Raw genomic sequence first — 13,592 nt, 5'->3', positions numbered from 1 at the left:
ACTCACTTCACCCTCCCTTTCTAAGCGTGGGGCCCCTTTTTGAGTGTGGGCCCTGGGTCGCCCCCCCCCCCATAAACCCCCTCTATTGGTCAGGACATCTCAAGCACCCCCCACCCCGCCCTTGGATGAGATTTGATCCTGGGTTGCCCTCTTTAAACTGCATCACTGCCTACATATCAAAAGTGTGATTAAAATAGTAATCCTCGTATGGTCTTTAATTGAATTCACTTCTGGTACATAAACAGATAAGGAACCTCCTTTGGCGGACCCTTGAAGGTCCCCGAACCCCATGTTGGGCGCCCGTTATCCACAAAGAGGGGGTGGCCGCTGGTGGGAGGTGTTAAATCAGTTATTTTGCTGCTGAGCTCAGACAGTATGGACTCTCAAAACAAGGCCTGGCTTTAAAAACAAAGTTGCTAACCAGCACTTATACCGTAAATATGTTGTTATAAGCAGAATGCGGTCGGTTTTATTTCTCTCCGGTATGGAAGAGCGGCATCAAACCGGGAATAAAGTGCGTGAAGCGGCGGAAACGGGGCGGCGGATGTGAAGCGGTCCAGCCAAATAAATAAGATATGAACGCGTCTTTTCTACCCAGCCTGGCAACATCCCGGGGAGGTCAACGACGCTGCGGAGAGAAAGAGGTGGCAACCATGATTCAGACACGGGAATAATAATAATAATAAAAAAACATTTCTAAAGGGAGGTTTCGCCTTGAGCGGAGGTTTGGGAGTAGCGAGACGCGGCGGCGCTGCGCCCGGGCTCTGGAGCGCCGGATCCCGCTTGGAAGCCGATGAAGTGTCGGTGGTGGCCGGGCCGTATGGAGGTCCGTCGTCCATGATTAAGCGACTTTGGCATGCAGAAGGGCTTGTAAACGACGTTTCTATCGCCGTAGCAAAAGGTAAGCGAGGTGTTATCACATGTATGTGTAATAATAGACAGATTTCTTTTTCTGCACCAGCAGGTTGCTTTGATGTGGATCTGGCAACCTGATGTGTCACCATCAAGCCTTTAATTGACGTTTTCTCCAAGCGCAAATGGATTTCATCACATATTTTTCTTCACTCATCAATCTGTCTGCTGCTCTGCCTCCGACTGGGCTGCTATTGTGAGCTGATGAAGTCATGCTTTGATGGGCTCCACTTGCAGCAACAGTGACAAATAAAGGCCAACAACAACAACGCCAAAATAAAATCTCTGTCCTGGGCAGCATCATGTGTTGCTTGCTGTCAAAGAGGCTTTAGGCAAAAAAGGGGAAAGTCAGCCTACTCACACACACACTGTTGGAGAATGTGTGTAAATCAGATCAGAGCTGTGGTGTGCTCACACAATCAGATCAATTCCAGAATAACAGGACAGCTCATCTCCTATTTCCTCCCTAATAGCTTCATCTGACCATGATTGTAATCTGTGTATAATAAACTACAGTGTAGGCTGAGGTTAAATTTGGCAGGAAATTGATTGGCAGGTCGTTGGTGAGCTCTTCATTGTGTTTTGTCTGAGATCTGTGGCCTTCGACGAGGATGTGGTTTTTCTTGCAGATGTGTGTTTATCACTAAAAACAACCAGTCTGAAGCTTCGTCTCTGCGGAACAAAGTAACATTTTAGTTTGGATGTGTACTCCAGCGTATGATCTATATAATCCTCCTCCACTCTGCATTGCACTACAATACAGGGGAGATTCTCAAGTGTATTAGGCCTATTTTTGACTACAAGGCCTATTGACCCGATATTTGAGACCACTTTCATTATCAGTGCATCCTGCCTTGTGCTTTTCCTCAAATTAAACTCCCTGATCTACATCCGAAAAGACCTTTTTTTTCCAAATTTGCTCTTGGATAACACTTGCAACCGTGTTGTGTAAGCAACCAAATCCCCCCCATATGAAACTTTGTCACGCAGTTCAGTGTGTCGGTATGTGGTTGATGTTAAAGCTGCAATAGCCAGTTCTTGTGGAAAATAACCTTCAGTACTTAAAAGTGTGGCTACAAAACACAGGATCCATCCCTGATACAAGACTGTAGATTCATTCCCGTAACCCCCATGAGATCTTAATGTCAGGCATTGATTTTGTTCTAAACACAGGAAGTGACAAGTCAAAATATAAAGTGGCGCTTAAGTGATTTGGCATTGCATTTCCATAAAGTTTGGGGACTCAGAAGAGACACATTTTAAAAAAAGAATGGTCAAAACTGAAGCAGCAAAGGGAGAGATATCCTGACTTTTAATCTGGGTGACACTCCTACGTTTCCCATAATGCAACCCAGTAATCTATTGACGGATTGCATTTGAACTAGATTTCCAATTCAACTGGAACGCCCCCTGAATTTGGATTTCCAGGCTGGAAAGTTGGCAAAACCTCCCGAACACCAACCTTTAAAATCCAAGATGGCTGCTCAGCGCGTCAACTAATGGGCAAATGAGAGAAGAACGATAAGACACGGTTTAGCTCCACTCCTTTTCAGCGCCACAAACCCAGTAAAAGATAAAACCATATGTTCCGCCCACTGTGATGTATATGTGTCAAAAATACCGCTGGGTTTATTCTCATACAAATGTGAAGCTATTTTTCAGGCGGAGGAAATGCAAGAGGAATCCATCAGCATGTCAATTAATGTTTGAAGCAACTGTGAATTCCTTAACTGATGATATATTAAGTGTGAACTCGTCACAGAAAGTTATAGTGAATTGATCATTTGTTAGTGGTGAGCAACAGGAATCCATGATGCATCCTGCATTAACTTATGTGTATCTAGTATATGATTTGTACCTAAACATACCCCCAGTCTTTGCCTCAGCCCCTGACCAGTAGCTGTAAGTGGAGCACTGTCCTGTCTGTCATGTTGGCCTGCGTAAGGTTAGAAATACAAGAATGCACTGAAACAAAAACACACACAAACTGGCATAGAGGAATGTGATGGGTGTGTTGGGGACAGGAAGCTGTCGCCTCTGACGGGACCGCCTCATTGTTCTCCAATCACGCTACAGCTATTTCAGGACTGTGTGTGTGTGTGTGTGTGTGTGTGTGTGTGTGTGTGTGTGAAATTTGTGTGTCATTGTGGTCCTATCTCAGAAGTCTGCTTTTATACAAACCAATACCAGAGTTTTTATGAGCAAATTTGTCGTCCAGATCGAACAAACACCCTACCAGGGAAGTTAACCGTCTGTCTGTGTCTCTCCCTGCGGGCAGAGAAGTGTACCATCCCAACACCACAACATTATTTAAGCAAATAGGACGAATTTCTCTTCAGGGACTGGGTCAGCCGTCAGTGTAGCTCCACTTTGTGATTTAAGTAGGCTGATATAATTTTCTTCTTTACATCTAAATCTCGCCTAGTGCAGCTTTTAAGCTCTGACACTTGCATAATTCAGTAACGTCGGCTTTTTTCTGCACAAGCACTGCTCCCACCCAATATCAGCCGTATTTCGATTTCAGTGGAGACTTTCGGACTCAGAGTGATGAAAATGCTCCTCCTGTCGTGCCCACAAACATTTAGTTTTTATAGGAAACACTTGTGCACGCTCTTCTACCGTTCGTTCCTTTGTCTCAGCGTAGGATGAAAGTAGTACCAAATCAAACACAGGTTTTGGGCGTATGTGCGTTACTTCCAGTGCAAACAGCCTGTGTGTGTAGCACCACCATCCCTGGCTGACAGTGTATTGATGTCAGTGCCTGGGTCTGTTTTCATGGGGTTGTGTGTGTGTGTGTGTGTGTGTGTGTGTGTGTGTGTGTGTGTGTATGTGTGTATATTTAGTCACAAAGTCTCACCATTTATAAATAACCTGCAGACTTGAGGCTGCTGCTGGAGGAAAGATTGCACTTACTGTATCGCACACAGTACGCTCAAACACTTCAGGTACGCAGGCCCGGCTGGACAAGCTGGCAGAATGAGAGATTGTTCATAGATAATTAAAAAGCATTTTTAATGGCAAAACATCATTTTTGTTAGATAAAAAATAGTACGTTTTGACTTCTTTTATTGACTTTTTATTTTCAAAGAGAAGACAACAGTGCCATATACAATTTACTTGTATAAGGCATCTAAACTGTTTCTTTGTGTACCTGCAAAGAATACAGTATACTTCCTAGTATGCATAAAAGTGGGCTGGGTAGCAGTGGTTTCCCAAATCACCATACTCATTCATTTAAATAGAACATTTTGGCTGACTGACACATCTTGTAAAGTTAAAGTTACACGATTCCTTAGTGTTAAAATTTGCTTATGCATTTGCTCCAATCAGTATTTTTTATATTAACAATAGATCAGATTCCGATCTGCAATTTGAAAGTGAAACTCTAGGGAGTTCTTCAGCATCTTGTAGCTCAGTCTCTTTGTTGTATGGCTCGTAAATTTCCTGCTTAGGTTCAGTTGTATCGCTCTCATCTGCGTCATTTCCAGGCAGCTGTTTTTCACCTAAACAGCTCTGAGAAACCCCCTGTTCATTACCTGCTCAATACCATACATGCTGAATGCATAAATAGCCAATTGTTTGCTAACGTGATAGCCTTAACAGCTTTATATGGGGATAGTCTAAACTATTAATGAATTATCAGGTGATGTATCAGTTCATTTATTGTTCCAGGTTGGGCCTATTGTCTGATAAGATAACAACATCAGGGAGTGTACCTTTTTAAGCTGATGGGGTAACCCCGCCACTGCAGCAGCTCACCTACAACATTATAGCTTACAATCTCACACACTTAAATCAAAACCACACACACACACACACACACACACACACACACACACACACACACACTTAGTCTTAGAGGCGTGGGGCAGTAGGGCAGTGATGAGTCAGCTCTGTGATACAGTCTACACACTCCATCAATCCACTCTCTGTCTCCTCTATCTGTGTGTGTGTGTGTGTGTGTGTGTGTGTGTGAGAAAGTATTTGTGTCACGGAGTGCATGGGTATGCAACTTTACCTGTGTGTGTGTGTGTGTGTGTGTGTGCTGATAGCACGGCGCCAATGCCCCCTTCCCACCAACCACCTCCTCCCGCTGTACCGAGGTGCAGTCTGCTGAGGCGGAAATACAACATGACATTCTTCAGAAGGGGGGTTGGGAAATTGACGTAAACTAGAAGACAAGTGTGGAATCTCATGCTGTGTTCGTTTTCCTCAGATTGCAGATTTTCACGGCTCTGTGGTTAAATAGTGAAAAAGTGTGCCGATATATTATATTAGGAGCTATTCAAAGCTCCTTTGATGGGTTTGAGGGCCTCTGATAAACAGACACTGCCTACCTTCCATCCGTCATACAACATCTGTGATTCAATTACATTTAAAGACTTCTGCAGCATAATTGCATCAGGAATATTTATCTGTTGCATTATGTCACACATATGTGGAACAGAAATCCGTTTGTCCAGTGCAGTACCACAGGCCAAATTGATTCCCGGCACAACAATTTAGTGCTATTTCTATGTGTAAATGGAAGTTTTAAAATAAAGTGGTATTAATATTAAACAATTTTTACTTAATAACATATTTCATGATATGATTAAAATTACCAGCAGCACAGGTTTACCCAAATGTTAAACAGGGTTGGAAGTCACTAATTGCAACTACTCACATTATAGTAGTTAAGCCATTTTTTGGATACTTGTACTTATTTCAAGCCTGTAATTTTACTCTTACTTAAGTATGCATTACATTGGCTAATCTACTTTGTCATTATTCACTACCAAGTAGGCTTACAATTTATGTCCAAACTTTTCATCTGCATTTTTGTATCCAATAAGCCACAAATTGACCCAAAACTCGCATCTTTTTGGCGCCCATGTCAACCAGTTGAGCTGTTCAGACTGAGAGCACAAGCACTATGCAGGCCAATGAAAACCGTGGGGAGGAAAAAAAATGCAGAAGCAGGCATCGGTTTGGTGAGGTGACCACAATCTCCAAACCACAGTGTAGGAGTTGGGAGTAATTTGGGAGCAATTTTGGGAAGACTTGGAGAAACAGAAATCAAATAGAGACAGATCAGGCCCTTGCCTTGCTGTTTGTTTGCATTGGGAATAGTTTATACTAATTATATGAGTTCTACGCATGGTTCAGAAACATTTTCAGGTTACCTTTAACAGACAAATTCTTGCTTTATCTGTAGATTTGATATCTAGGGTGGATGTCAGGTCACATGGACTCGTGTGTTCCCAACTTTGAGAGAGCGTGTGAACCGATCGGTTGAGCTTTAGGTTGCAGTTGGTGTGAGCAGTGCACAGTTTTATGTGCATGCCTAATGTGGAATTCACGGCTGTAAGGCCCAGACTGACTGAGGTCAAAGGTCGTCTCTGTGAGTTATGTGAGACGGGGATCAGAGGGAGGAGTGTGGAGGAGAGGGGGTCATGTTAGGGGTGGAGAGGAGATATGGGGGAGGTTTTCGTAGAGGTCAGGTATTAATAGCTCTGCCTTTATGTGTGACCTTGAATGTCAATGTAACTTAGATTGGAGTGGGCAGTTAGAGAGAAATAAATGATCTCACTGCAGTGACAGATTTCACAAACTTACCTTGCAGTAAAGTCCTTTCATATTTTTCATTACTGTAACATATTTTAGCCAATGGCTTCTAGTTCTAAGTTGTTTGTAGACAAAAGTGTCAGACTTGTAGAATCTGAAGTGCACTAAAGCTGTTCCGGAGGCATGTAGTGGCCCAACTCCGACAAAAGTTGGATTCATGTGTTTTTTTAATATATATTTTGCATTGAGATTTGAGTTTCACCTAATTTCCATGTTATTCACCCAGCAATCCGTCGAGTTTAAATGTGATGGACAGCTGGATGGACACGTAGCTGCAGAGGCAGCCGGAGCTCCAGCTGCAGATTGAAGCCGTGTGGTAATGCAGCGGATTAGGGAACGCATTCTGTCAACAGTAAATCCCCCATTCTCTGTTTTAATCCCGCCGCTGGATCAAGGACACTTACCTCCCAAGAGCCTCACGTGCATTGTATGTGTGTACGTTTCTGATTAGTTTTATAAAGACAAGAGGCAGCAGTGTATATGTGTATATGTGTGTGTGTGTGTGTGTGTGTGTGTGTGTGTGTGTGTGTGTGTGTGTGTGTGTGTGTGTGTGTGTGTGTGTGTGTGTGGGGCGGCTATTTGGACACAAGTGGCTTTACACTCTGTTATCAGCACCGTGCTTGGCACTGGCCCCTGCCCAGAACTATTTATAAAACTCTGTCCAGATGTGTGGGCGTGTGTGTGTGTGTGTGAGAGAGAGAGAGAGAGAGAGAGAGAGAGTGAGAGTGAGAGAGAGTGAGAGTGAGAGAGAGCCTAGTTTATGAAGTGTTTCATTTTGGTATCTCTCACATCATTGTGGGTAATAATGAATTCAGAGGATATTCTTTAAAACTATGGAATTATTTGAAAAAAATAAGGAAACTGCAACTTTTCTTCTAATTGTTGGATGTCACTATAATGGTACTGACAGGAAGGGCTTGTGCAACTTTTACTCTGAAAATGAGCAACATTCATGCGTAAATTGTTAGTAATTGTATGTGTATATGTATTTCTGTACCTACACCGGTTATCAGTAATGCCTCATCAAGACTATTTCCTGTAGTGTTTGTTTTATAGTCTGTTCCAGGTCCTGTGAAGAAGAGTTTCCATAGTGTTGTATATTCTCCGTGGGAAAAGGAACATCAGTCTGGAACTGTTGTGACAGACATGTGTGGACAGGATTTGCTCTCATTATCCTCGCCATGAACAAAATGCGGATGTTCAAATGCAGCTTTTGACTAACAGCAGTATTTTAGAAGCAAGGTCCACGTGGAAAATGTTGCTGAAACAGAGACAAACATTTGCTTTGTAACTCAAAGTGACTCCCACACTGTCCGTGTCAGTTTCCTTTAAATGGATTTCTACACAGACTTCTGAAAAGAAAAAAAATATACATATTGTATTTGTCTGTCTATTGACCAGGTGAAATTACTTTTTTAAAGCCTGCTGGTGAATCTGAAGGCCAGCCACTGTTTTCAGTTCGGTCCCATTATGATAGAAATTATTTTGATTGTATAGTTTTATTCAGAAGCACTTCTTCACCAGCAAACAGCACACAGACACAATATTCATTAGGTGGTCAGAAACTGGACTCCTAATCATTGGCAACTTGAAATTCATCAATTAATTTATATATTACTTAAAGAATGGCTAAAAAAGAGCTACCATTATTGATAGAAATACAGGAAACAGCCTTTTCTGTAACATTAACCAGACAGAACATCGCACAAGAAGAATAGAGTAGAAAAAATAAAATATAAAGATGATACATCAAAATAAGAATGAGATATAAAAATATAGAAAGGAGGAAAGGGGAATACGTTTAGAGTAAATGAGATGAATGGAGTCAGGTTTGGTGTGGCCTTCGTCCAGAAAGGCAATGAAGGTAGATCAGATCTTTTTAATGTCATCAAACGTCTCTACAAATCGGATTCTCTCCAAATAGAGTATCAGACAAGTCATTAAGCCAGCGCCGTATTGAGGTGCTGGAGCAGAACAGTTATGAGGCCATAGGCAATAAACTGTCTCCGAGGCTTCCTGAATGTGGTCAGTGCCTCTGTTGTGCCGAGGTTAATCAGCTTTGGGTCAGAATACTGAGGTCTTGATTGTTTTATTGGTTTTAGGACTTGCTGACACTGAATTAAACTGTGGCTGACTGGCCGCCACAGTTTCAAACACTAATGTTGCCCTGATTTCCTGATTTACTTTACTCCTGGCGTGTTACACATTTGTATCCATTGTATTCATGTTAAAATTGGATTTAGACATAACTGCCACTGACACTTTAGTTCAGTCACAGTGGGAGATGTTTGCTGTCAGAAATTCCTGATTCAAACCCAGAATTAAAGGGAAATAAAATACACATTGTGATTTGTATATGCTGTTTGTGTTATTAAAGAAGAAAGGCAATATAACTATTTTTATTGAATTATGACACAGTGTATGTTCATATATGTACGTATAAGTACATATAGCACAAATCCCAATGTGTATTATATTTCCTTTTATTTCTGTTTGACTTGTTTACATTTTGGCTTTTAAAATCTAATATAGCCCATAGTCTATTTTTCTTTCTCCTCTTCAGTTATTTCCCCTACTCTCTCTCTCTCCCTCTCGCTCTCTATCAGCAGCACATTGCACAGCTAATTTAGAAGCATTACACGAGGGGTATGGTATGCCTGTGTGTGCGTGCACATCCATTAAGTGTTATAATGGCGAGAAGGATGGAGGGAAGGACAGGAAGGAGGTCTGACGTGACTGGTGCGGAAGCTGAGACATGGTTTGGCGTAATCACCTGTCACCACGGCAACCAAAGTCTGTGTGTGCGAGAGAGCGAGCGGTGGAGAAACTGAAAGAAAGGAGATGAAGAAGAGAGAAAAATGAACAGGAGAGAGAGTGCGTGTGTTTTAATAGGTCAACAGGATATGGTTTTATTTCTGCCTGTTCAGGAAGTGGAATTGAACCTTTTAACCTCTGAGGTAGACGCAGGTGGAGACATCTTTACACACTCATCGTGTTGCTCACATCAAGGCTTATATTTGTGCTGTAAAGTCATTGTAGGTGGTATAAAATGCTGTATCTCCTCCATAAACGTTTTATTTTTTTTATTTGATATTATTTGATATTATCAGAGTAAAAGTGACAATTTACCCTGCTGCACACAGAAGATACTGACCATCATCCCTCTTCTTGTCCTCCTTTCCCCCACCACCTTTTTTACTTCCTCTATCTGTCTCTCTCTCCTATAGGTCTCCAACCTCCCTTCACCCCTCTCCTCCCTGTGGATCATAGGAACGCCCCGTCATCACCCCCTCCTCCCCGGACAGACCAACGGAAGGATTCCCGGATTGCCTTTCAGCCCTGATTCCTTGTCTCTCTCTGCCCATCTTCCACCTCCATCTCTTTCCTTTGTCATAATGGCTACTTGAATGATTTATAAAGTACTGTAGTGCCCTCGAGCAAGGCATTGCTCTGCTGTTGACACGTTTGTCAATATGGCCGGTCCGAGGGTGTTAAGAGGGATAAATCAACAGCATCGACGTTCACAGTGTAAACGTGATATATGTGACTGATCTAAGAGAGAGAAAAAGAGATGATTCAGCTATTCCAGACCGCCTCGTAACACCTTGAACGACTAGCGGGACCCCCTGAAGTGCCTTGCCCAAGGGAACACCAGCAGGGCCATTCACTGCTGCTTCAGTTTGGTCTCGTGGTGGCGCTTTTAAGTTAAAGGGCCCAGGCGTCTCCTCCTTCCTTTCCTTTTCCCTGACTTCCTTCCCCTTCCCTCTTTGATTTCTTCCTTTGGTCCTCCCACCTGGCCTCCACCATTCGCCCCTCCCTCGCAACGGCTGTCCTCCCCCCTCGCCCCCGCCCCCAGTCATCCTCCCCCTCCCACTCCCCCTCCACCTCCTCTGCCCCTTCCTCTCCCCACCACCACCATCATCATCACCATCACCACCCTCACCCTCAACCCAACTCCCACCACCACCACCAGCACCACCATCACCACCCCCAGCTCCCCTCCTCTCCCCCTCGCTATCTGCCTCCTCCCTTCTCCGCCTCCTCCTCCTCTCCGGCAACCATGGCGATGGCTGCCACCGCCTCCTCCTCCTCTTCGTCCTCGTCGTCGGCCAACGGCAGCGCCCGAGAGCACCTGCTGGCGGTGCGTCGGCGGACCCCGCACAACCGGCCGTACACGATCGGGCCCGACAACCTCCGCAGCCTGTCGGTGCAGGACTCACCGGGGGGCTCCACCTCCGCGTCCTCCTCCGCTATGTCGTCCGGGAACCAACCAGAAACGACGGGCGTGGGGCTCCAGCGGGCCAATAGTGACACGGACCTGGTGACGTCAGACAGCCGGTCATCGCTCACGGCGTCTATGTACCAGCTGACTCTAGGCCACAGCCACCTGGTCATCTCCTGGGACATCAAGGAGGAAGTGGATGCCACCGACTGGATTGGCCTGTACCACATCGGTGAGCAAACTCAAACTCACCTCCCCCCACTGAAGTGTGGAACAGTCCGCTTCAGGAAGGGGACTTTAAGATCTGTACATAGAAATAAAGGAGCAGTATTGTTCTTGAATTTCAGGGTAATGGTTAGCCTCAGTGTTTGAGTGCAGTCGCCAAATCCAATAAAGAGCAAGGCAGAGTCACTGACGTTAGACTAAACTCTGATGGGGCCCAGGACCGGCTCCCACACAGTGCAGGATACAACACAGCTGATATGGCTGTAAGCTGGTTAGCCAGGCATGCTACAATTTGAAGCTTCAATTAAAGCACACACACACACACACACACACACACACACACACACACACACACACACACACACACACACACAGTTTAATCAATTTCGCTTTTTTTTTGGTTTTATAGAAATATCCTCCAACCTCTATGTATACTGTGTGTATGTGGCTGTAGTAAGCCGTGGCTCGTTCATGGACCAATCGTTTCAGCACTAACATCTTTTCATGCATTCTTGCCACACCTGATTTCTCATTGTTGGCTGGTATTTGCATTTTAACATCATGAATTACTCTGTTGGCTTCAAACTCACCAAGGCTACACTCATGATCACATTACAGCGAACGCAAATCTACCTTTTCAGACGATTAATTTTACTGTAATATCACTAAAATAACAAAATGAACAGCAAGTTTACAGGTATTTATTTTTTGCTGTCCAGTAAGCTATTAATTGTATCGTCATCATTCTCGCCTGTCTTCCTGCTTCATGTCTCTCCATCTCATGTCGTCTCTCCCTCTATCTGTTTCCCTGCCTGTAAAAATTGCTGTGGGATAGTGATATGATAGCGCTGTTGAGGAGGTTGCGACTTGTAACTCATCTCCTCAAGGTTAGAGCATTACATCAGCCCCACGGCTGCTACATTAACTGGCTAATGGATTGTGTGTGTGTGTGTGTGTCAGAAAAAGATGGCGAGAGAAAGGGAGTAGGTTATCCTGAAGAAAGTGATGCTGACTCAGCATCAGTAGCGTTTATGAGCAGTATGTTTCTTCTCATATTACACTCACACTCACACATCATTTTAAGTACATCCTTCTCGTCCTACAGTGATGTACTTGTGAATGATGGAGGGTGTGAGGTGAAGCGCTACCTGTCTGTCCCAAAACTATACTAGAAAAATCTGTGCGTATACGCGAGTTAAATTTTACAAGGAGATGTGGGTTGTTGGTTTTTTGTACCTTAAGGGACATAATCAGCACCACAAATTTAATTTAATTTCAATTTTCTTCCATTTTCTAGTAGTGTAAGTGTTTTTTAAGCTGCCGTCATCACAAGAAGACACTGTGAGACAATTACTGGGATAGGGCTCTCCCCAGCATTGTTATTATTTTCTTTGGACCTTCCCTTTAAAATCTATGTATAATAAATCAAAAAGAATTTTAAGATTGTGTATCCCAATTTAAACATTAAATAGCTTAAGTGGGCACTCAACATTGGACTAGAGGCTAGAAATCTATGATAAGGGATGGTCTAGTAGAAGATGCTATGGAGTTGCATTATGCCAAACCAGTGTTTTTTTGGAGCTTATATGATATCTCAACCTCTGCTTTACCAATTTTAACCATTCTTTTGTTAAAAGTCCCCCAGTTTGTTGGAAGAGCAATGCTAAAGTACTACCCCTTTAAGAAAACATTGATTTTTAACCAAGACGCACAATAAGAGTTTGACACATTTATTTACACATATATTGTGTTTAAAAAATAAAAATAATGTAACTATTTTATCTCTTGTTTATTATAATAATAATAATAATAATAATAATCATAATAATACATCTCAGAAGTGAAGATAGACATAAAAAAATTACAATATCCTGTGATTTTTGTACAGTCCCTGCAGTTAACAACAACAATGTGGATGTGTGGAGAGGACATATAATCTAAGTATTTGTCTGTCATAATCAGTACAAACCGAAACCAGTGGCTATATGTGGCCCATAACCGATGTTTTTCATTCCTCCGCCTTACAGCATTGATCCACGGATATTTTTCCACTCGCTACTATTGTTAGTACTCATTCTGATACAGTAGCATGAGTTTAATGTCAGATAAAAGCCCGTCTCTGTTAACAGTCTGAGTCTGCTGGGCTCAGAGTCGCTCTCAGGCTCAGGTGTGAAAGGGCAGCTTTCAGCAGCCGGTGAAATGCACACCATTTTACAGAAGCTAAGGTCTTTTCAAACCACAGGTGACTGATTTTGTGTGTGAACGAGAGTGAGGGTGGGCCATCCTTTTACCCAGACAGATATAGAGAAAGCCGTTGAAAGGTGATCTCTCCATTCCACTATCCTCTCTGCAGCTCTTTGGAGGTATTGACCCACAGGCAGGGGGGATCTCTGGGTTTTTTCTCCCCAGGGGCGTGCACTGTTTCCAGCCTGGCTGTCAGCCATTCTTCCCTGGAGCCGCCTGAGCTCCTTAACCTCCCTCTGCTGTCTGACCTGTATGTGTGTATACAGGTTCTCTCAGACTGTAGTTTATAAGGATGATTGCAGGGTTGTCACTCGAGACAGGTGTGTGTATATTTGTGTGTGTGAGGAATACCTATCAGGGTTTATTGATGGTGACCTGGTGT

At 43.4% G+C, this 13,592-nt stretch overlaps 1 protein-coding gene across 1 annotated transcript in view; it reads left to right on the top strand.

Annotated features, from left to right (window-relative positions):
• Positions 1–328: 328 nt before the first annotated feature.
• hecw2b (HECT, C2 and WW domain containing E3 ubiquitin protein ligase 2b) overlaps positions 329–13,592 on the top strand; it is a 33,184-nt gene continuing 19,920 nt past the window's right edge. The window contains exons 1-2 of the mRNA XM_051428374.1: positions 329–901; positions 9,747–10,973. Of these exons, the coding sequence (XP_051284334.1) occupies positions 10,580–10,973 (394 nt within the window). The 5' untranslated portion in view covers positions 329–901; positions 9,747–10,579. The remainder of the gene's footprint in view (positions 902–9,746; positions 10,974–13,592) is intronic.

Source organism: Dicentrarchus labrax, unplaced genomic scaffold (genome assembly GCF_905237075.1).
Source record: "Dicentrarchus labrax unplaced genomic scaffold, dlabrax2021, whole genome shotgun sequence".
In the NCBI taxonomy this organism is placed as follows: domain Eukaryota; kingdom Metazoa; phylum Chordata; class Actinopteri; family Moronidae; genus Dicentrarchus; species Dicentrarchus labrax.
The sequence above is the reverse complement of the archived record's forward strand: the minus strand, read 5'-3'. Positions and strand labels throughout refer to the sequence as shown.